The following is a 24,071-nucleotide window of genomic DNA, read 5'->3' on the forward strand; positions in this document are numbered from 1 at the left end:
AGCAGATATCCACCTGGCCGACTATGCCAAAGCTGAGGTGAGACGGATCTGTTTACAGATGCTGGCAGCGTTCATCCCCGGGGCTCTGCGTCATTGGCTGAGCCGCTGGTGTTGCCATGCTCAGTGGCCGTGTCACAGTCTATTTGGCTAATTCTGCAGGCGCCCCTCCGAGCGGTTGAGATGCCCGAGTCCTTCGGCCCAGAAGCATCATCGGTGACGGCAGCCTCTGAACAGCAAATACCTGCCTGTGTTACCTAATCTAATCCCCCGTGCACTCCGGGTTTGTGGGCCAATCAGATGATGCATTGTCAGAGAGGCCTGTGGGCTGCTGCCGCTGCTGCTGCTCCTCCTGTGATTGAGTCCAAATCAAATCACTATTATCCGGTTCTGGAGCTTCCAGGTTCCCAGACGCTCCAAAGAGGGGAATTTATTCAATGGACACGGAGATGATTTTAGCGGAAGGCAAACATTACATCTCTGTTTATTGCAGAGCACAAAAGCTTTCCTTCATCCGTTTCTTGCACGTCACCGTCCCTGCACAGGGGGATGTTTTTTCTAAATATATCCTGGAGCTTGTTCATCATTTTTAGCCCTCAGCTAGAAGCATATAGATATGAGTTGTTGTTTCGTGAGTGGCTCCCCCACCACGTCTCCCTAAAGGTGTGTTTTCACACAATAAAGTGGGAGGCTTGTCTGTTTTTTATGTACCTTGCAGCAAATGTAATCACACGCTGCTGTTGTTCCTCTGTGACAACCTGGAGAAACACTTGAAGCAGAGCGGTGGCCACGGGCGAGAAGGGAGGTGATGTCATGTGTTTTTAGGGGTTTCTTCAGTACTGTACTTACAAGGTCAAAGACAGACTCTGTGCTTGCACCCGAAGTCGTGGTTCATCGTGTTCATGTTTTAAAAATGATTAATTTCATCAGTATTTCTTCGTAATCCAAAATTCGGACAACACAAATTAATGGTATAGCAGGGACAATCCAGGGGACAATATAGTGGTGAAGCAATGGGTCAAACTTAATGAGAAAGCATCAACCATCCTCCCCCACTTTCCCAAGAAAATGTCCTCTGAAACCTAACAATTCAATCATCACACCCTTGTTAAAAATGGATGAATCCCAGAAAAAAAATGCTATGTTTGTGTGTATGCTACAGTTCTATTCAATTGTGTTAAGTGCAGGAGAGGTTGTGATGTACTGAGAGCTGTCTCTAGTAGGATGCACATCGATGACCCTCTAGGGACCAAGGACCAAGACATGGATTTGCATGATTATGGATTTACTTCAAAAATTGACAGTAACTTAGTGAAGTCGTGAAAAAAGCAAACATGATTCAATAATTTGACGAAGCACAACTTTAGTGTCTTCATTTATGGTCATCCGGAGGGCTTCCTCGTGGTTAATCTGATCCTGCATTCGTCACGTGCTTGTCTAAAAACATCTCTTTTATTTTATTCTCCCTCTGCTGCAGCTCAGAGTGTTATTTCAAGCACTGGAAGAGAGGTGCGTAGCGAGCATCTGATTGGTCGGACGCACCACGTTGCTCAAACCTAAACAGCAGCGTAAAGCAGGGGTCTGCCGGAGCATCCTCACCATCCGAGCCGAGCGCAAAAAAACAACGAAACCTGAACAGCGCAGTACGCAGCATCTGAACACGGGGTCTGATCATGGGTTCGTCCTCTTGGTAACAGTATCCGATCTACAACACTAACATCCCCCCCCCCCTCCTCCCCCCAACCCTTCCCTGCATCCGCAGGAAAAGCAACGCAATGGGCTCCAGACTGAGCAGACAGAGCAGTCTGGACGATGAGGATTTCTCCAAAAAGCGACGCGAGCTCCTGGACGGCTCCGGAGAGATGCGCGACAGGGGCAGCCGGGGCGGCGGCGACTTTCTGTTCGCACTGATGCTGAAATCGGACAAGCTGCCCGGCATGCTGCGCAGGAGCAACCACAGCCCGTACATCAGGCGAGTGGCGTGGGTCAAGGAGATACAGAAGCTGCTGCGCGACCGCAGGATGGAGCAGGCGACCGACGTGCTCAAACTACTGAGGAAGGTGAGGATGGATGAGATTGCACACTGCTCGGCCTCCGGGGGGGGGGGGGGGGGGGGTCACACGTGTTTACATCCTGCAGCGTGCTTCTTTAAAGCATCGTCAGAACAGCCCCGAAGCAACAGATGAGGACAAGCGGTGCGATTGCGTTTGGATGTGTGGTGCATGTCCTCAATCTTCACCCCCCCCCCCTGCTACTTCCAGAAGCAGATAGTTGCCATTGTTTTTCTAGAAAGTAGGTCAATGGCAGAGTTGCACCTGTGACACTGTTTCAGCTGCAGACGGTTCGTGACTCACCGGTTTGTGAATCTCACTGAGAGTAAACATGCTCCATTCTGCCATGTGATTTGGCAGGATGATCTGAAGGAAATAGCCAACCAATAATCTGGATCTGTATATATATATATATACAGATACAGATACAGATTTATGAAGCACTCATAGAACCTCCTTACCATCCTCCCTACATCTGTCTTTCTGTCCTCTACTCCAGCCAGAGTCTTACCTCTGTTCTGTCTCCTCTTTCTCTCTGTCTCTCTCTCTCTGTTTCTCTCATCACTTTGATAGTGTATTCGTTGTGCACGTGCAAAAGTCATGTGAAAGCCACAGGATGTTAGTCGAATTGTTTTGGCTGAGGAAAATCTCTAAAACTCACTGCCAAAAAACACGGTTGTGTTAAAAGGCTCTTGTAGCGATATATTTTCTACCTTCTTTACTTGACCCTGACAATAACTAATAAGTATGTGATGTTGTTGTTGTCGTGCCCTAGGATATGTTACTTCTCTTGACCTCAATCAGAGGTTTGTTTTCATGGCGTTCTGTTCTCTGGAAGCATGTAACAACATGTAGGCACATCAGGGATGTGACAGTGAGCCTCGGTGATCTCATTTGTTCGCTCGGCCTCAGGCCGCCCTCCGTCTTTTAGCTGTCAGCCAATCCTTTGTTAATTAGCCCTGAAGCCTTCACACAGGAGAGAATAGGACCTCCTTAATCAAACCAAAGAGATAAACTGTCTGGCCTCGGCTCCACGACAGCCAACGTCACAGGGGACATAGACTCGCTTCTTATAAATGAGCAGCACTTTTATTAAATAAGCCCTACTTAATCCTTACTCGCAGCATTGCAGACAGATGTCTGAGAGATTCTGTTGAAAAGAGCTTGTGCCGAATGTAAAGGTGTGTTTGTGTGTGACAGTGAGTTCTGCCTCAGATATGACAAAAGATGTGAGCTCTGATGCAGATATGTGAAGGGGACACGCCCCACGCTTGTACACAGCAATTGATCATCTCTCAAATCCAGATGGAAGATATTTTCGGTACCTTGTTTCTCAGAAGGGCGGAAACCGCTTTTCGTTGTTGCCCTCGTTAAAAGTGCAGCCAACTGCCAGGCTCCCACTCACACTAGTCTATTGCAATCAATGGCAATTGTGTTAGTGAGAAAGGAATGTGTGTGCGTCTGGATTCAGGTGGGTGTGTGTGTGTGTGTGTGTGTGTGTGTGTGTGTGCACTGTACGTGTCCGTCTCAGAGGCTTGTTTCCCTCATTTAAGTTGCGTGGGCGGGTCATGTGCTTGTCGTAGTTTGCCTCGTTTGGACCTTGGGGGAAGGACGAGTTGATGAAGACAGATTACAGTTCCGTTCACACAGCTTTCCGATCCTTTTGAGGTTTGTCGAATGTATGAGAAAGCTGCAATGACAACTGTCACTTCTGACCTTTTTGCAGATGCATTCAGGTGCTGAGATTTGTGGTTAGATACTGTAGATGCATATGTTTGGAGAAAAAAAAACTAGAACAGTCTTATCTCATAGTTGTGAATGCATATAAGTGTGGAAAAATGACCTCACTAATAGATGTGTAACTCAATGCCATAGTGTGTTTTTCTATATGATGAAACACAGCATTTCATGTGGTTCACCCGAGGCCTCTTGTAGACGAAAATGCTGTCTCAAATGAATATTTAAAACAAAACACTTATTTTGTCTTTCCATCTAGAGTCACATTGCCTGTGACCGAGCAGGGCCCAACTTCCATCACTAATGGAAAGTCACACTGAAAATGGCTGCAGGATGTTTCTTATTATTCTATTTTGCCGCGGTTGACATCTCATCTCATCTGCTTTGGTAGGACCTCGGTTTGGAAGGCACCTCGCTCAATGACATCTTATACAAAAACGCTGCCTTCCTCAACCTGGTGGACCCCATCTCACACGAGCTGTTGCTCAGCCTGGCTCGAGAGATGCAATGTCCTAAGAAGGTCAGTTCACTGGCTTCTTCCTTTGTGTAAAACGTTCAGGGTGTCAATACAGATCCAGTTTAAAAAGGTTCTGCAAAAGAATGCTTTCTCCTAAAAATACTCCGGTGGGTTTTCCTTTTGTTAAGTGAGATGAAAACCCGATGGGACGATGTTATCGACGTGTATTTGTGCGGACGGATGGTTAAAAGAAATCCTGCAGATACATCTTGGCCTAGTTATGAACCGCTAGGAATAGAAACGACTATTTCATTTGATATTGGTTTATATTCTAATCAGCCTGACATTAGAAGAGGAGCTAATTCTAAATAGTGAGGAAAAGTCCCAGGGGACAACCACGTCCTTTTGGAAAGATTATGTACCTTTCAATTTTTTAAACGCCTTTGAATAGTGTCATGAATTACACAGAGGATGTTTTGCAATCCAAAGGATCATTTTGAACAGGAAATTCACTAAAATGTACAAATAAAATGACTGCCCACCACAGATGGACAATGGGGGACACTCAAAGCCCATAAAGTGTAAAATAATGAATAGCAAAGATGATTCAACTCCAAAATGCAAGCATTAAGTCTAATGGTGTTCTGTCGCTGTTGTTGGTCTCTTTCTTTTCTGCAAACCATTTTCTGTCTGCGCTACAGGATGCAGACACCAGAAAGTCCTCTGATAAGATTTGCAGGCAGCTGATCTACCACCTGACGCCGCACTCAAAGTGGCTGAGGCAGAGCATGTCCAGACGGAAATCTCAGGCCTGGTAAGCCTTTCTGTCCCGACATCCGGTGTGTCTGCTAGAGATTTCCATTTTTGTAAGTGTCATTGAACAAGGGCAGAGCCGCCCACGAGCCGACCTGATGGGAACGTCATGGTAACCACACATGTCAATCGTCTTTCTTTCTCTTCTGTCGCTTCAAGGGTGGCAAAGCAACAAATCTATTTGCTGAAGAAAACACCCTTTTTAATAAAACAATGGATTCCTATTGATGTGCATACTATGAGCAGAGAATTAGCATTTGTACCCACCCAGGCGTTGGTTAGCTATTTTATTCAAAAACAGGGTATCATAGCTATTTGTCATGTAATTGCTTATTTTCCAGCCGACTAGACGCTGCATATAATGCATTCATTTGCAGTGAAAGCAATCTCGGCATTGAGGAGGAGGCGATGGGAACACGGTGAGATGAGACAGATTCATTATGTCTCAGTCTGTGGTATCAACACGCAGTGTCAGAGGACAGCAAAAACAGATTCGCAGGGCTTGGCAGAACGCCGCGTTGAGCTGCACACACAGAGAGCTCCGCTGTGCTCATCGACGCTTTTAGTTTAGCCCAGAAGAGGAAAGACACAAGTTTAACCAACACTGGTTGTATCTCCAAAAAAGAGCAGATACATACGATTTTCTAAATAAGATGTGGTGTTTTTTTACTTGGTCATGTTGTTGGTTTTGTAACCCTGCAGGGAAAGGTAGGAAGAGAGGGAGAGAGAGAGAATGAGAGAGAGAGAGAGAGAGAGAGAAAGAGAGAGTCTGACTGGCTGTGACAGAAGGAGCCTCATGAATCATTAAAACAAAAATCTACCTTAAAACAGAATATTAATAGCCTGCAGAAGATGCTGTGAGCTCTGACATATCCGCCCGTCATTGACGAAGGAAAAACCTGTCACAGCTGGAACGAGACGAGAAAGGGCAAGGTGTTGTGAGACTGGGGAGACTTTTCCTGCTTCAGCACGGATCATAATAATAAAAGCAGCTATGGCATCTTTTAAAGTCTGACACCAATATTTCCTGGATGCGCAGTTAGTCTTCCATTTATCTCAGGTTGCAGCGTGCCGTATTGCAGTTTGGTCCCGTAGGGTTGGAAATGTTCAATTGTTTGTTTTCTAGAAACAGTTTGACCTTTAGGGGAATCCACTTATTTACCCTCCCGTCCAAAGTTAGAGAAGATCAATGCCTTTCATACCTGTACTGCAAATATGAAGCCGAAGCCTGCAGACACTTAGCTTTACTTCAGATACACAGTGGAGATGAAGGGAGACAGCTATCCGGGCTCTGTCCCACAGTAACTACATCTGCCTAAAAATACTTTTTAATTGATTTTACATGGCGTTAGTCTGTTTTCTACTTCTAGGCTGCTGTTCCCCTGTATTCAGTCTTTCTACTAAGCTAGCTTTGTCCTGACTGTAGCGCACAGACATCTGAGTAGTATCCATCTTCCATCTAACCCTCTGCAGACAAAGTGATTAAGAAGAATTGACCAAAACATTGAATTATTCCATCATCAAATAAGGATTTGAAGGTCCACGTCTACAAGAAAAGGATGAAATCATATTGTTTTAGGGTGGATTTGATCTCCCTTCTAAATTCCATCTTTTTGGGTCGCTGGCAAACTGCTCTTATCTGTGCAAAAATTCAACAATCCCACCTCTGAGAGAGTTCTGTGTTCTGTGGGAAACAGAGAGGGCTCAGTCCATTTTAATGCGATGGGATTGTTCATCCCTTTATTATCCAGCAATAGCACAAAACACCAGCCATTCTGAGTACTGCACACACATATTAACTGAATTAACGTCTGAAGCTCCCTAATCCTGTTAATCAATCTAACCAGTTTATTCGGGTTCGGGTATGAAAACTCGTCAATAAGCCTGATGGAAGCAGTGAAATGCTGCCAAGGCGTTCACACTTTAAGGATAATTTCACGTGAGCAAATAAAAATCAACCAAATATTTGTTTCCCTCACTTGTCACACCACTGTATCTTCCTATTCCATCAGCCTTTTCTGACCTTTGTTCTTCTTCCAGCTAAATGCTCAGAAAATAAATAAACTAAAACTACCCTTTAGTAGCTGCTGCCTTTTCAGTTTCCACATCACCTCTTTTCACTGATGTTGTGCATTGTGCCATTATAGTCATGTTAAAACGTACCACGATGCCTATTGGTCATTTTACGGAGTGATTCAGCTTCAGGGAAATACAGAATAAGATACAGAAAGGACAAAGTGGTCAGCCCAGTTTCCCACCGTTTGTTTTGGACAAAAACATTGATCCAACCGGAAGATGTGTGTGTGATTCCTGCCTAATTTGATACGGACGGTGAGCTGTGAGGTTGGATGCCCTGAACCGTGAAGGACAATGCAGTAGTGCGTGTGTGTCCGTGTGTTATTGCAGCACACTCCTCTATAGTCCTGCGTACATAACGATTCGTCAAATGAATTGAAAATAAAAATGAAATGTCATTGAGCAAATTGGATTAGACTGCTCATCTGGTGTCTCTGCTGCACAGTTCAGCCTCAGACATCAGAGCGCTAATACGAATAACAGAGCAAGCCGTAAACAGACGTGAGCCCTCGGAGAAGTACAGCGCTCCTGGAAATTGATTGAATGATACGTGTAATGGGATGTTACCACCCACAAACATGTAAACACGTTCATTTTAACATTAAATATTCTTTTCTTTCTTTTACAAATGGCTTTTCCCCAAATCTCAATTAGCCTCAGATAGCGCACACACCAGTGATGAATTTCCACGTTAATAAATAATGAGAGCAATTCCATTCATGCCAACTGAATTCAAATGCTGCCTCGTTATATTAAATAAGCCTCGCTCCGTGATGAGCCACACGTCGGGGCGGGAGACACGCTGTGCTTTCTCAGTGCCAGTACATTGTAAGACTAAATGTTATTTCTGCATACTGCATTTACTAGCATCCATTAAAATTAAAATGATGAGGTCGTTTGTGTTACTACTGGCTTCAATTCATTAGCTAATGTGTGGGGAGGGATTCAATCAGCAAACAACGTCTACTTCATGTTACATTTATGTTTTCACCTGTCAGATGGTTTCAGATGAATCTGGAGGAAGGATAAAAGAGGCTTCCATAGAGGACAATTTAGATGTCCATTTTTTCCTGAGCTGAAAAAGGTGTAATGGTTTCTGACAAAGGAAGGAGTGGTGTGATCAAAACCTATTCACACCTGGAGGGGAGCCTCTGCATTACAGGCCACAGCATTAACAAGATGAGGGTTCTATCATGTAAAAGTCCAGGTAATAGAGAGACAATAACCTTTGATAAAGTCTTAATAAATGTCTTAGCTCATCGACAGCTCACAAAACTACCTTTTAACCTCGCTTCACGAGTGGGTTTTACACTTTTTTACACTTTTTTGTGTTTTGAAATGAATACAAATTCTCCAAAGCATGACGTTTGTTCTCTTCAAGCCATCAGTTTCTCAAATGACGCATTCAATGCAGCTCAGGGCACATCCATTTTAAACGGGACCAAAACACTCTGCAAAGCATGACAAGTGACAGGTACTACTGCAGCTGATGTCACAGTAAGTCCCCGGGACCCGGAGGATGTTATAATTCACTCTGACACCGGATCGGCATTAAAAGCCACGTCAGTGACCGCTCGAGTCAAACACAGCACATCCCTCGCCCCTTTGGAGACAAAAAGCCAACGAAAGGAGTGTGTAAATGATGCTAAAACATTAACCCGCTGCAACATACAGTAGAACAGCGGCTAACGCTGCGGAATCACTCGTCTTCATATTCAGCCTCAAATCCTGCTTGTGTCACACAATGTCCTGAAAGGGTTTTAATGCACCAAAACACAGAAATCCTCCACATCGCTCCCTGTTTCACACACTTGATATTGTTTCCTCCACCGTCATTCACTTTATAAATCATCTCAATATACTGTGTCATAAACTAAAAAAAAAACTAGAAAGCAACTCGGTTACACAATCTTTTAAATTAGATTTATTCAATAATCTAAATTTCCAAATGTAGAATCGCGCAGTTTGTCAGTGATATGTAACTTCACTCCAGCTCATTTGGTTGCCTAGGCTACATATGTATGCATAAAGTAATGGAGTATTAAGTACTTCATGTAAGAAAACAGTAGACACATTTCCACAAGAATAAGATTCTTTCTCTCAGAAAAATATGGTGTCCGAGTACCTTATATTTGAGGTTCAATCTTTTTTTCTAAAACAAATCGTAGTTCAAAACTGTTCTGGCTGTAACGAGCTTCGAGCTCAGCCTGTTGGCTTGTTTGGATGTTTTGGCTCCTGTGTTTACACTGGTAAATCCCCCCCCGGTCTCTCCTTCCGCTCCATGCCGGTCCAGTAGCACCCCCCCCCCCCCCTCCCCCCTCCCTCCCTTCTACAGCAGAGGAAACACAACATGAAACCAGGGCCTTGTTCTGAAGTCACATCCTTTCACCCCACAGCAACAACCATCCCTGGTTGGTCTGCCGGTGTAAGAACAATCTGAGTGACCTCTCTCTCTTTATTGTCTGCTGCAGTCTCAAGACGACTCTACAGAAGAAGCTGTCCAGCGACTCGGTCGACCTCTCCGGCGTCCCCCTGTCCACCCGCGACGTCCGTCAGGTCGCCTTCTACCTCCAAAACAACAGAGACACCGTGGTGGCTGTGGACATCAGCTTCACTGAACTCCACGACGAGAACCTGAAGATCCTCCTGCCGCTTCTCGCGTCGCTGCCCAAGCTCAGCACCTTGGCCCTGAACGGCAACCGACTCACCCTCACCATCCTCAAAGAGCTGACGGAGATGCTCAAAGACCCCAAGATGTTCTCCAGCCTGGCCTGGATCGACCTGGGCAACAACGTGGACATCTTCACCATGCCTCAGCCGCTGCTGGTGGCGCTGCGTCGCCGCTGCAGCCTGAAGAGCAGTTTGCCGACCATCTACGAGTACACCGAGGGTCAACCCTACTGCTACCGCCTGGAGACCTCCATCGAGGAGCCCAGCCTCTACGAGGGGGAAGAGGAGGAGGAGGAAGAGGCGGAGGACGAGGAGGAAGACGCGGGGAACAAATTTGAACTGGAGCCGTGGAGTTTAGGGGAGAAGCAGCTCTCCAAGGACTTCACCCTTCACTACTGTGAGAGGTGATGGGGTCCTCTCGCTCCGAAGGCTCTTTCCACTGTGGTTGAAACGTCTTCCCACAGCACTCCCGTCACCTCCTTTTGCCCTCCCGCCCTCACACCACGAAGCCCCGTCACCTTTTGAGGCACAACGTGAGACCGGTAGCCACGCGGTTCTCGCGGCCAACACGGGCTACCAGGCCATTCCCAACCATCTCTGAGTTAACCCACACAAGACCGAAAGGGACGCGGCGGCGGGCGGACTTACTGTGTTGGTGGATGGTGCTCTTGGGAACAAGGTGCGGTTTCATTGGAGGGGGGCTGGAAGAGTCAATGAACCGGTGCTCTCTCTCTCTCTCTCTCTCTCTCTCTCTCTCTCTCTCTCTCTCTCTCTCCACCTCTCCCCTCTATCACTCTCTTTCCCTCCGGCAGTAGCAGCTGAGGAGCCGATCCCGAGGAGATTTAGATCAGTCGGTTGGATGGAGGAGTAGCATCCCGGCGGTGGCTGAAGCGGAACTTCGAGTGGGTTTTTTGGAAGCGGAGGGTCCCTCTGGCTTCTCTAGCAGGACTGAGACTCTCTCTGGCAGGCAGGGCCTAGCTCCACATTGTGTGTTCTCTGTTAATCTCTCAACAAAAGCTATGACACAAGTTCAACAGACTATACAGCCGACGACCCGTCACGTGACACCGGCAAAACTGCTATGTCGAGACTTTTTGCGTTTTCCCCCCCTTTCCAAATGTCCACTTGTGAATACCCACGCGGCCGTTGTGTAGATGTAAATGAGGACACACACACACACCATGGTTCTCTTGTGTTTCCATGAGCTATTTTTGTGCACTTTTGGTGAACAAAGCAATCTTAGGAGACAACAGGTAGGATTCATCAATGTTACTGGTTGTGTTTTTGATATTCACCTCTTTGTAACTATTGAGCTGCTGTTGTCACCATTTATAACATAACATCATTCATAACACCACAGTGTTACCATGGGCCACCGAGCTGTGCTGCCCGTCCTACTGCCGTTTGTCTCTACAAACATGTTGTCATTTCTATTAATTGATAGCGTACTTATAGGTGGAACTGCGTTCGTTATGCCACAGACGTGACTGTTATATATTGGTCATAGTCGGTCTACAGTAGCAGATAATGATTGGACTGACTCAAAGCACTTGAAGTCATCTATGTCTTCTCTGTATTTCCGTTTCTCCATAGCATATACTTTGTGAACATGCCCATATAGCTCTTGATCGTTGGAAGGATCCTTAACAAACACCAGACCTGCATCTCCCAGATATATAATAAATGTTTAAGTGTGAGTTATTTGTCTTTTTAAGTGTAAAATGTCTGATTACTGCCTTGATAATTTGTGTTGATGTTTTGGTGTTTTGTCCTGTGTCCGACTCTGTGATTATAATAATGACTAATTATGAAACTGAATGCAATGATCTGCTCCTGTAAGCTTAAGCAAACAAAAAATATACACAGATGAACAGGAAACAATTAGGTAAATGTGAAGAACACTTCCATTAAATGATGGAGAGCACTGTCCACTGTTCCTAGTTTATGTTTTGTGTGTCAATATCGAACTTGTAGCCAATGCGTCTTTGTCTCATGCCAACTATTGACTGCCAATTAAAGGACCAATCCCAACTGAATGGTCATGTCTGGATTTGTTTTGTGTTTTCAGAATTAAAGTGTTGAACTGTTGCAACGTCTGAATCACGAGCAGAACGTGCAGCCACTGACAGAAACAGAGCATTTAGTTTTACTGATTATTCTCCTAACAGGGCAATAAAGGAAATCAGCTTGTGCTGTTTGGGAGTCGCGTTCTGTTCTCCTTTGTGAGGCAGAGGGTCATCTGTACCTCCGCGTGCAGTCAGGGTTCGACGCCTGAGCCGCCAACCTTTGCCAGTAGAAAGGCAGGGTGGTCATCGCATGAGGCCCGACCCGTGGTCCTCTCCAGGCAACCCTCTGTTTCGGCCTCCAGCCATGGTAATGTGACATTTGCAACAGGGCAGTCCCATAAGGTCATGGCTCAGTGATACTGTCAGACCCCCTGAGGTCTAAATGCCATGTGATAGGGCAACAGAGCACAGCCCCAAAGCCCCCCCCCCCAGCATCTTATTATTGGAAATTTTCCATCCCAAGATTTTAAGTCAAATTTAAAAAAAAATTCACATACTTAATCTCACCAGGTTTCTATCATCATGTTTGTACGATTCATTGTTTCATCCGATTGCCACAGCTGCTGCGTGCCGTGGCAAAATGAGAATAATTTGTGAAAAACAGCATAGAGATGTCACACATTGTTGAGAGTAAAATAACAGAAGGACAGATTCACAGAAATAAACAACAATGATCTCCGGTTCAAGAGATTCAAGTGCCGGGTCAGAGTTACCTTGTGCGAATGTGTGTTAATCTTCACTTAACGTCATGAATTCCAGTTAGTATAGATTTCCACCAGCATTTATTGTTACTGAAGATGTGAACAAACAAAGAGTCCTGGTTATATCCCATTTGTTTCTTTGTAAACATTAAAATCCCACATGTCACTGTTCCAGTCAGTTCTGCTTCGAGGCTTCAGGGTTCATGTAACAGCGAGCGTTCAGCCAAAGAAGACAAGTTATTCTGTGATTCATTGAACGATGTAACATGATTTGTGCCTTCCGAAGGTCGCTGTGACTTTAAAAAGGCCCTCCTGCAAAAAGGAACGGCACCGGCTCCGGGTCTCAGTAGCCGGCCGCTTCGCCCAGTTTCCTGGCATCAGACACGGCACAGATGCAGCCGTCCTCCCTCTCCACAGCATTGACCACGTTGTAGAAGCGGCTTATGGTTTTTTGCGTGTGTCCTAGAGCCGCCAGAGCCTCGATCACGTTCTGAAGAACGGAGGAGATAAGGAGACTCGGGTTGGAGAAAATGTCAAGTGTTTATTTTAGCCAATAAATGTATTTGATTTAGTTACCTCATCAAAATTGGGCTCAAAGGCCAATATATTTCGACCGTTGACGTAGACAACCGGTGCAGCGATCGCCTCCTTGAGGCTCTTTCCTAACCAAAGGTGGTTCATAAGCGCCTGGAAGGAGAAAACAGAATGATAGATTGCAGGCTGTCAGATGGAAAAGGGATGAGTACAGAATTGACTACGGGCATTATGGTGACATGAAAAAATGTGTTCCGACACCAGTGAGGGGCATTAGACGGGAGTAATTTATCTTAATGGCCCTCAGCGTTATTGCCAGGGAAACTCACCGAGACCAGCCCTGCCGTGATCATGTTCCCACCAGTCGATCCAATCACCAGCAGCTTTGAATTAGACTTCAGCACAGTGGGGGCCATGCTGGATGGAGGCTGCTGCCCTGGCAACACAACAAAAGCCTTGATTGACGTAGCAAGCAGCTTTTTACTGGAGACTCTTTGAAGTCAGAAGAAAGAAGTGTCTTCAAATGATGTGACTCCCATTTAGAATGATGGTATTTATTTAACAATCGACCTTTATTCAGCAACTGATATCAGACAGATGTCACAGAACTAAACTCTACATTTTAAAAAAAGGACTTTGTGCTGATCTGGTTACCAGGAAAGATGCTCTCTTCTCTCCCACAGAAGTCAGACAGCTGGTTGTTGAGGATGACGCCGGTCCTTGGAGACATGACCTTGGAGCCAAATCTGTGAAGAGAAAAGAGAGTTAACTCTCTGAATCTCGTCAATGTGCATATGGATGTTGACAACTTGGAGAAAAGAGACATTCCTTTTTTAATTCCCTTTACAAAAACACTCATTTCCTAATCTCTTAAAACTTAATCTTCTACTATTCTGCCGACAGTGATTTCTCGCTGCGAAGCCGAACCCCTTCAAACACTGACATGTGGTTGATGGTGCTAGTGACAGACACAGCAGATCCATCCTCAGCCAGCACAGACACATGCGTGGTGCCCATGCTGTCCAAATGGGGCGTGACGTTGTAATAGTGGGCATCGTGAGTCTGGTGGTTGCTGATCAAGCTCTGTATGTGCTTGGCAAAGCTATCCTCTGTGAGCTTCTTGGCCATCTGTGAAAAGTTCAGAGCATTCAAAAACAAACAAATCATAAGGAAGACCCCACGTCGTTAAAGGTAAAGTTGTGATTGTATTTGATAGTTGCTTTGAAGAAAAACCTAAACCTAAAGTTTATTCAGAAAACGATTGAAAGAATTGTATCCAATATATAACCCTTTTATTTTTATGACAAGACCGTTCAGTTCACTTGTACGCTTCTCAAATTGAAGGAATGGTGGAAATAAACTAAGGGAAGCTCCTCTAGTACTGTTGATACAACACAGTTGTGTATTCTTTGATTTTGCAGCTGTTACCAGTGACTTTGCACATTCCATTTTTTGTAATCAACAAACAAAATAGCATGCATTTGTTATAAATCTTAACAGTATATGAAGTAGTTGCAGTTATTCTGCTAAACAATTTTGATATGTTGTAGTTATATAGAACTTCCATTTGCTTCTTTAGCCAGCAACGGTTAAATGTTACAGTCTGGCATTGCAACATTTACTCAAATAAATGATGTGAATAATATCCTCGCTGATTTTAAGTCGTGTCTAGACTAAATTACTTGAAAATGAACTCACTTCTTCTGAGTTGAATCCTGGATCACGGATGTATTTCTTTAATCCGTTGGAAAACTTAAAGGCTTCCACAAGACGGTGATAAAGTAGATTCTTTTCTTTACCTTTCAAAGACATTGCATCCAAGTTGTATCCTGTAAATAAAAGCAATTGCTCAGTTTCCCCAAGTACATTCGGCTTTTGAAACATGTGCCATATTGAGATGTTCCCTTTTCATTAAACACATTATATTCTCCTAATTTATGTAAATTACTGCAACAAATAGTGAAAATGTTAATTTGTCATTTCTCAGTTTAACACATGAACTATGAGATTTGAAAGTGTGGATGAGTGGCAGCTCTGCAGTTTGTGTTCAGCAGGGACCTTTCAAGAGGTTTAGGATGAAGCTGAGGATGACCCCCCCTGCAGGGGGTGGGGGTATATACATCTGGTACTCCCCAAGAGGAACAACCCACGCGTCAGTCACTGTGACTCTGTACGACACCAAGTCCTGCGCTGTGAGAGTTCCTCCTGTGCAAAAACATGGAAACAAAGAAAATTGAACAAAATAAATCCCCACGTTCAAGACTCCCAACAGGTAAAATCAGCTCGCATTGGAGTCTGTGAGTGGTCGCAGACCCAATTGATTGATTATTTGTATGTGGACCGTTTTGCCAGACAAAGATAGAAAATGGTTGAAAAAAAAAAAAAAGGATGATGATGAAAACCGTTTGACAATACCTGCCTCCTGTATGTCACGGATCAAATCCTCCGCTATGCTTCCAGTGTAAAAGGCCTCTGCCCCTTGGTGTGCGATCAACTCCAAGGTGTCGGCCAGTTTCTCAAACTTCACAATATCACCAGTCTTCATTATGTTTCCATTCTTATCTGTATACAAATCCCTGAGGGGCAAATACAAAGAAGAAAAAAAAGCATGAACTACAATGTGCTGGTTTGTGCTCATCATATTTCTGACTTGTTTTAGGGAGAGGAGGGGGGGGGGGGGGTGTTGTTACCGTAGTGCCTTGGTCTCGTTTGTAGCAACGTATGAGATGTATCGTCCTTGGATCTGAGGAATAGGAAACCCTTCCCTGGCCAGTTGGATGGTTGGCTGGAAGAGGTCGGCCCACGGCAACTTCCCATAAAGGTTGTGTGCCGTTTCATAACCCCGTATTTCCCCTGGGACCCCGATCCATTGGCTGCCTGAACAGATGAATAGATATTTACTACTTATTGCTACAAAGGAGCAAAGAACAGTTGCAGTCACCTTTTAAGTTGTAAGCCTTTTAGATTAAAGATAGAATTATAGAGAGGAAATCTCTAATCTAACAGTCAATATCTGAAGTTAAACCAATATTTAACACAAAGATTAGAGAATATTTCAAAAAGTAAATATAATTTTGGGACTTGCTTATCTATAAAGTTGTTAAGACTACAGTAGCATCACCTCAAGTAGCTACAACAATTAAATGGGTTTTTTACAATAATGATTCAATATTAACAACCTAATACTGTAATATATGCTAATGCACCAGACATAGTTTTAGTGCTTCCTCTTTGATACTTCTTCTTCTTCTTTAGTTTTACTTTAACAGGCGTTTAAGTAGATGACATCTATTCAGAATGTAGTACTTTTACTTGAATGCATTTGTTTGTTTAAGAACCGTACATTAAATCTTTAAAGGGTTTGCCTTGTTAAATAGTGTCACAGCATCAACCTTCTTTCTTATTGACTTATTGACTGAAAAGTACATGTAGCAACATGACTTATTTGTGTGGTCGTAGGCGAGAGCTCAGCCCGGGGCTGTGTACTTTATGTTAATGGTTGCAGAGCCCCCAGCATGTACACAATACAATACAAACAAGACCTTTGCAGGCACAGACTTGTCTGAAGAGTATATTGAGGCATGTCTCTTCCCAGAACAGCAGGGTACAGAAGTCGAGTCTATATCTGATGTAACAGTCGGGACGAGAAGAACAAGAAAGGCTCCCACTGGATCCCGAAACCAAAACAAGGTGGCAAGATTTGATAATCTGCCAGAGAAAATACCTGAAATGAGTTGGAAAGTCTTGGGGCACGATTCCAGCAGGCCAGGTTTTACATTTCCCGGCACAGTCTCTCTGGAGTTGATGATTTTGACGTTGCCTTCGAAGAAAACACATTATCAACTGACCACTCGTTAGTGCTGCTGTGTCAGTAGGGCTGAATGGATGTGGATGGATGTTTACCGGAGCTGTCCATCACGGTGAATATGGAGCCCCCTCCCAGGCCCATGCTCTGCGGGTTTATAAGCGAGGTGCAGAGCAGCGCAGCAATGGCGCCATCTACCGCCGAGCCTCCTCTTTCAATCATGTCCCTGAAAGACCAATCACGTATCGCTACATCCATGGCATTTACAGTAAATTACGTTATAATTCACATGCAGCTGCCAAGTAAGTTCGCCTTCTTTGTCTATTAAATATTATCATAGATTTACATGTTAGCTGGAAAAGAAATTGTGGCCTCGAAACTCTTGGTTTTTATTAATTAAGAGACGTTTTTAAATAGTTTTCTTTTTCTTACGCGTTTTGTGCGTAATGTCGTCCACTTGTTGTGGTACACATTGACCTGTTTGTGCAGCCGTGAAAGAAGCGCAAATGGTCACTCACCGTCCAATTTGGGAGCATTTCCCGGAGTCTGCAGCCACTGCGACTCTTGAGAAAGTGCCTTCTGGGCACTTGCGCCCCGCGTACGCCGCAACGAACACTATCACAACGACCAGGCCGAGCAGCATCAGCGCGCCGCAACAGTACAGCCTCTTCTTAGACCCCGCCATGGTTGAAATCCTTCAAAAGCTCTGCGGAGATCTTCAATGTTGCATCGCAGATTCGACAGGGAATCACTCTCTCTATCTCTCTCTCTCTCTCTCTCTGAAATACTAAAACTTTACTGACCGACCTGGGCGCGTTGCCCCGTCAGAAGAGAAGCTGGCTCCACCTCTCCCCGCGGGGCGTAGGAGGAGCGCAGGAAAGATCTTGAGAACATTCAGGTTTTTGGGTTGGTGGCAGTTCAGGTGCATTGACAGGGTTGAGGACAAATTGACTAGTTTGACAAGCTTCCGGTCCGCAAAGTCTGCCGCCTCAGTGCGTGGCGTCTCCGGTCTCCACCGTTGTCATGTTTAGACTGTTTAAACTTCAATGTCAAATCTTTCAAAATATTAAGTATATAGTGAGTGAAGTCAAAAGTACATTCAACCCAGAAATACTTTTCGTCCACTTATTTTTATGTTTAATGTATTTTTTTCAATGTTCAAGACCAAAAAAACTTTCAGTTATTTATCTGTTTTGTAATTGATCAAAGCTTTTGGCTCCATACTGCGCCATTAAAAGCAGGATGTTGGATCAATTTAGTTTATACTTGCAAGCGGATTGAGGTCGTTCCTTTTATATTGTTAAACATATTTGTTTTTGATGAAAGGTAAAAGGTATTCGCCTCTAGGATTTAGCCAAATGGAAAGAAAGAGGATGCTTAAAAAATCGGCTTTGAGGCTGATGTGAGCGCAACGCCGACACGCTGCAACGCATCTTGGGAAATGATGTTTACTGTTTTATCAATTAGTAGTCGAAGGGTAACCGTGAGGCATACGGAAGAGGGAGGCGCTCAATTAAACCAAGTCCTGAAGAGATTACCGGAATAATGCCGGACAGAAGGCACTATTTCCTTCGAAATAAAATGATGGCGCCCCGAAGAAGAGGAGAAAAGAATGCTTTGAGCACCGCCTCCACTAATTATTGCATTGACTGACTATTTGCTAGTTATTCTTAATATTAATCGTTTGGTCAACTATTTTTCAGAAAACAGTCAAAAATGCTCACAGCCCAAATTGTATTGAAATGACTTTTTATATCCACAGTCGGTTTTCCTTTGAATTCTTCAGAATTGTACTCAGAATAAGACCCTTTTCTGCAGACAGCTGTAGAGCAATGTGTTGACATTGACATATGGTAGCCTACATACTATATGGCCACATCTCTATTTAGGCTCAAAAACTCCGAATATTCCACAATGAGATATTTATTTTGAAAGGGCTAACCGGAAACATATGTGCGTATTCCTCTCGTTTTACACTCGGTGGTTTGCACTGGTGAAGCCTCGGTATTTACAACAATATTGCCTGAAACCTCTCTGGCGCTGCTGTCCTCCGCAGTCGGACTACGTGTCCACCCGTCGTCACCGCTTTTGTCGTTTTGTCTCCGTTGTCGTCGTTCCCCGTCGGGACTTATATATATTTGTTTGCATTTCGGAGCTGTTCCCTATCATGTCGGAGCGTGGCATCCGTCTACTTTGTGCACTGCAGTGGTGCGCAGCTTCGCCACGGAGAAACACCTGTGCGCCTCTCGTCTCCACTGGCCGCAGGCATGGCTGTTGAGTAGGTATGGACGCGAACCCACGCACGCACCCAACGACGCGCCGAAACATCCACGTAGCGCTCACTCACTTGGAACGTGCGGCTCGGTTTCTACCCCTATGCTTTGTTTGCACCCGGCTTGTTGAACGTCTCAGCCCATCGGTACGTGGGCCGTCTGTTTCGTATGGTATCTTGGCCCTGGCGGATGCAGCGCCATCGGCCAGATTATATGTAAAACGGTGGAGGAGCAATGCTGTGCGTGCGCGCGTGCGTGCATGTGTGTGTGTGTGTGTGCGTGTCGTGGTGGATGGCTACGTGGTTCGGGGTTTGGTTGTCCTCAAAAGCAGCAACGGGGAAGTGGAGGGGAGGGGGGCATGTGGGGGGCGTCTCGCTGCTGTCAGACAGGATGTAGGGAAGGCTCTATTGGAGAAGGATTACCCGACCATTTTTCGTGAAAAGCATCGCGGAGATATCATCCCAGTTGACGCATTGCACACTTGTGCTGTTGGTCCATTATCTTTATGTAACCGCAATCATGTAGTCCTGTCTTCTTTCTATGTTTTACTTAAACAGCATGCAATTACACCAGGCTACAGTTCGCCCCCGCCCTCCCCCCGAGGATCCATTAATGCAGCTCATGCTGAGCAACCTATGCCAGTCATACTACATGTGGGTGGGTATCAACACTGTTTTTGTGTGAGTTTCCAGCATTCGCTGTTTTGGTCCGCACTTCTTTAAGCGGGGTTTGACAAATATATAAGAGGGAGAGATTTGTCCTAAAAGCACCAATGTGCCCATGACTCATTGTTTTCATACAGGGCAATATAGGAGAGAATGAATTCCAAATTGTGTTGAAAGCCTGGGGGGGGGTGATTTTAAAGACCACATTGCGTGGGTGAGTTTCAGCAGTTGTGCTTTGTGGTGCATACAGGATGTGATATTTTTGGCAGACCCAAAGCACATTGTTACGATCCTTGCATTGGGTTTAACTCATTCTGGATGCCAACACATGGACAGCAAATAGTTTTGGTCCTTCACGTCCATTGCAGCATCGCCCTCCCTAATGTCAGTTCCAGTACCCCCCCCCCCCCTCCCTCACCCCTTTTTCTCCCCTTCTGTCTTTGTTTTTCAGGGAACAGATAACCCTAAGGCGCGGTGTCTGTCTGCATTTGTCTGAAAGAAAGAGAAGGGAAGCAGCATGAATACCGCACAGCCTGGAAACATGCAAGGAGAGACCTTCCCCCGTTGCAGGCTGGTGAAATGTCAGGACTGAGGAGCAATATTTTCAGATCAAATCAGCAGACTGTTTACCAAACAGTGGGGCAAAAAGAGCTGCTTGACACTCACTTACGCCCCGTGTGTGGTTTAAGGCCATCCCAATCGCCAACAGACCTGTTAACTAAGCATTAATCAGCACAAAACCCCCGCCTCCCCTAACATTCAGCGATCCCCAGACGAGCCCAGATGGAGTGGTCACTAGATAACGTGAGGGAGATGGTGGCTGGAGGGATGCAGTCCATCCGGGAGTGTGAGATCTGTGCCTTTGCGATAGCCATGTGCGTGCTGCTGCTCTTCATGTGGTATTGTTACAGGGTGGGCCGGGAGCACGGCTCCAGCCCTCTGCGAGGGAGGTATCTGGCCGGGCCCAGCCGAATCGGAGGGGTGGTGGGGGGCTTCATGAGTCCCGACTGCCGAGGTAGGGGGAAGGGGAAAAACGGATCAATGCTCGAGGAGCAGAACGGCTTCGCCTTCTGCCAGTCGTCAGAGTGCTTCCGGTGCACCAGCGCCGGCGAGAGTCTGAACCAGAGGCTCTATCACAGCCTGCAGGATTACGCCAAGCGCTACACCTGGTCCGGTATGGGCAGGGTGCACAAAGGAGTGCGCGATCAAGGCCGATACCTCAACAGCCGACCGACCATCCAGCGGCCAGAGGTCTTCTTCCTCCCCGACCTGCCGTCGGCTCCTTTCTTCTCCAGAGAGGTGCAGAGGCACGACGTAGAGCTGCTGGAGCAGAGCTTCCCCGCCCTTCTCGCCGAGTTCGAGAGCATCTACCACCAACCTCCGGCCCGCGGCGGCTCCTCCCTGCCACCGGGATGGAAAGCCAACAACACTCCCCGCGGGCAGTGGTGGACCTACTACCTGGTCAACCAAGGCACCCCTCTGGTTCTCAATGTCAGGAGGTGTCCGCGGGCCTGGAGGGTGCTCGGCCAGCTGCGCACCTTCATCGCCAACAACGTGTTCGGAAACGCCTGCTTCTCTGTGCTCACGCCCGGAGCTTTGATCACTGAGCATTACGGTCCAACGAATGTCCGGCTGCGTTGTCACCTGGGTAAGAGAGAGACAGACTTTTGTTTGATGCTTTTAACAGCGTATTGTAATTGTACGGGACAAGGTCCTTTCTTTTCTGGGATACATCACCTGGGAGAAAGTTCATCGATACGTCGAATAACTTTTTGTTCTTCTCTGGCAGGTCTTAGAGTGCCCCCTTCCTGTGAGCTTGTAGTTGGTGGGGAGCCACAATGCTGGTCTGAGGGCAGCTGTCTGCTTTTTGATGACTCCTTCCTCCACAGGGCCTTCCACGAGGGTAAGAAGCGATTCAAAATAAATCTTTAATGCCCTCCGTCTCATTTTTATTTCATTTCCATTGAGGAGAATTCACTTGAAAATGATTTAATCCAATATCAAGTTAATTGAGAGCATTTGAGAGACGCTGATGGGTTTTGCCATGAAGATCACAACATAATGGGTTCATGTTTTTTCTTTTTGTTGCTGTGTGTGTGTGTGTGCGCGTGTGTGCGTGTGTGCAGGCGGCACAGAGGACGGCCTTCGAGTGGTTTTCATGGTGGACCTCTGGCACCCCAATGTGGCCGCTGCTGAGAGACAAGCCTTGGACTACATTTTCACTCCGGGCCGCTTAGAGGACAAGGAAGGGAAATAAGTGTGAGTGAGAAACCACGTCTGAACAAGACACATATGCTGTTTAGGGGAAGTGTCTGTTCGGTTGGGGAACAACTCTTTTTGTGCCTCCAGAACAGCTCTCACATATTCTCCATCACATGCGGTATCTTTCTAAACTCTTCTTAGCAGATGACCAAACATTGGGCCTCTTTTGTTCAAAACTACGAGAGACATAAATATACAAATCTTGAAATGCCGCCATTGTATTAACGTGTGTTAACATGATGGCAGGGACATTTTAGCTTATCGGTCGTTATTCTATCTCCAAAATCTGAAATTTTCAATGTATTTGCGTATGCACAATGATGTGACTGAACACTACAGATAAGAGCCCATCAAGAAGTTTCCATCAAATACATTTTCTTTTCAACTTTTGGCCAATTCTGGAGCAAAATAAATTCTTTATAAGATTCTTATAATTATAGTGTTACTTTTTCCTCAACAAATCCAAATGTTGGAAACTTATTGTATCACCTGCATACATTTCCCCCAAGGGCTAAAAAAAGAAATCATTCAACTTTTTATATTTCTCAACACATTCAGTCACAGTTAAGATGCTCATTTTGAGTCAAATCAAAACCTGATTGTCAGTGCATTGGCACATTTTTAGTTTACAAAAAACACCCACTTTTAAAGTTTTTCCTCCTGAACGAATGACAAATCTCTTGCTTGCAGAATGGTGAAATATTCACAGCCGAATCAATCACAGCCGAGGTTAAGCTAAAGCTGAGGGATATTTTCAGCAGTGCTGATAACCTTAATCCAAAGGTTGTCAAACACATTAAACAAAATAATACTGTGTTGTTCCCCAGTGGCTTTACAAATAAATGCATTCAATTTAAATGTATGTAAACTAAACAAATTTAATGTAATAATGTTGCTGGGATAATAACTAAAGATGGTAATAATTCATTATTTAAAGTCATTTCTAATGTTACCGATCACTGTATTGTTTTTTTTTTTTTGATAGATGTGATGGCGGAGGTCCAATGTTGATCATGTCATGAATGTTTACAGACGCAGCTAGTATCCGCGTCATGACTCCTGCCAGTGTGTTAATTGTGCTCCCCTTTGAACAATCAATCCTGCTTTCAAAGACACGGTTAGATAAGCACATTTTTATGTGTGTGAGTCGGCCTGTGCTGTAACACTGGAGGTGAAGCGTTTTGGTAAATTTACTAAACCCTCGTAATTTGGTTGTATTTGATATGAGGTTTGTATTTCTGTAAATAGGGTTGAGGTAAAAAGAAAAAACACAAACTGAATGGTCTGAAATGATTTACAATGATTGTCTTCAATGCTATAACTATTGTGTTGTCATGATTTACAGCTAAAGTGATTACATTTCATTCTGTTTCATTCAATCATTTTTGATAGATTCAATTTGTAGATTCTGTAAATTGCTTGAAATGAAGTACGATCTCTGTTGTTTTGTGATATCTTTATTTATAATCAATATGTTATTTAGTAGCCCCATATGGTATCCATTTTTAATGCCACAATCCTTAATTCCTCAAAAGCATTTCATTGGTATATGTGCACAAAATGTAACTTCAGCAGCTTTACAGGTCCATCTATTCAATTATAATGTTTACAACATCGGCCAACACCGACACTCACATTGAGCTGTCCATAATTAGGTTTAAAATCAAGAGTGCTGTTAAGAGCAAAACTGTCATTCCCAAAGCATTGCTTCACATATGCAGCATATGATGGGGCAACCATTTTGTTTACATTAGGATTAAGGATTTGTCCTTTAACGCATTCTTGTGTGGATTTCCAACAGTATTTCTGTACATTTAATAAATGGTTGAGTATCTTATTTAACCAGCTGTTGTCCAAGGTGTTTCTCTTACAAAGATGTCAAACATGAGTTGGTTTTCACACTACAAGCATGTTGTTCACTACTTAAGCATCTTTTCACTAATGAAACTGCTGCACATACTGAT

The 24,071-nt window shown here is 44.8% G+C and overlaps 3 protein-coding genes across 7 annotated transcripts; 2 read left to right on the plus strand and 1 right to left on the minus strand.

The window, feature by feature from the left end:
* The first annotated feature begins 1,488 nt into the window (after positions 1–1,488).
* On the plus strand, positions 1,489–11,837 carry lrrc75ba (leucine rich repeat containing 75Ba). Of its 2 annotated transcripts, XM_037483445.2 has the most exons (5): positions 1,489–1,640; positions 1,760–2,057; positions 4,177–4,305; positions 4,944–5,056; positions 9,603–11,837. In XM_037483445.2, the coding sequence occupies exons 2-5, from the start codon at positions 1,773–1,775 to the stop codon at positions 10,207–10,209; spliced, it is 1,134 nt and encodes a 377-aa protein (XP_037339342.1). In that variant the 5' UTR covers positions 1,489–1,640; positions 1,760–1,772; the 3' UTR covers positions 10,210–11,837. The 2 variants fall into 2 exon arrangements, with proteins under 2 accessions (XP_037339342.1, XP_037339341.1); XM_037483444.2 differs by having other exon boundaries at positions 1,489–2,057.
* Positions 11,838–12,558: 721 nt separating this feature from the next.
* Positions 12,559–18,021, minus strand: ggt5a (gamma-glutamyltransferase 5a). Of its 2 annotated transcripts, XM_037481366.2 has the most exons (12): positions 17,426–18,021; positions 17,006–17,133; positions 16,827–16,922; positions 15,793–15,979; positions 15,518–15,678; positions 15,161–15,307; positions 14,801–14,931; positions 14,046–14,230; positions 13,757–13,848; positions 13,432–13,538; positions 13,145–13,255; positions 12,559–13,058 (listed from the first exon to the last, which is right to left on the minus strand). In XM_037481366.2, exons 1-12 carry the CDS (start codon positions 17,590–17,592, stop codon positions 12,912–12,914), a joined length of 1,659 nt encoding a protein of 552 aa, XP_037337263.2. In that variant the 5' UTR covers positions 17,593–18,021; the 3' UTR covers positions 12,559–12,911. The 2 variants fall into 2 exon arrangements, 1 of the variants encoding a protein (XP_037337263.2); XR_005121043.2 differs by lacking the exon at positions 12,559–13,058 and having other exon boundaries at positions 13,432–13,533.
* An 829-nt stretch (positions 18,022–18,850) lies between these two features.
* On the plus strand, positions 18,851–23,952 carry asphd2 (aspartate beta-hydroxylase domain containing 2). 3 transcript variants are annotated; one of them, XM_037482723.2, is made up of 5 exons: positions 18,851–19,189; positions 19,738–19,837; positions 20,297–21,493; positions 21,635–21,748; positions 21,972–23,952. In XM_037482723.2, the coding sequence occupies exons 3-5, from the start codon at positions 20,629–20,631 to the stop codon at positions 22,100–22,102; spliced, it is 1,110 nt and encodes a 369-aa protein (XP_037338620.1). In that variant the 5' UTR covers positions 18,851–19,189; positions 19,738–19,837; positions 20,297–20,628; the 3' UTR covers positions 22,103–23,952. The 3 variants fall into 3 exon arrangements, with proteins under 3 accessions (XP_037338620.1, XP_037338619.1, XP_037338618.1); XM_037482722.2 differs by having other exon boundaries at positions 18,851–19,837; XM_037482721.2 differs by lacking the exon at positions 19,738–19,837 and having other exon boundaries at positions 18,852–19,189.
* Positions 23,953–24,071: the final 119 nt, after the last annotated feature.

The sequence above is a fragment of the Pungitius pungitius genome, chromosome 5 (assembly GCF_949316345.1).
Source record: "Pungitius pungitius chromosome 5, fPunPun2.1, whole genome shotgun sequence".
NCBI lineage: Eukaryota > Metazoa > Chordata > Actinopteri > Perciformes > Gasterosteidae > Pungitius > Pungitius pungitius.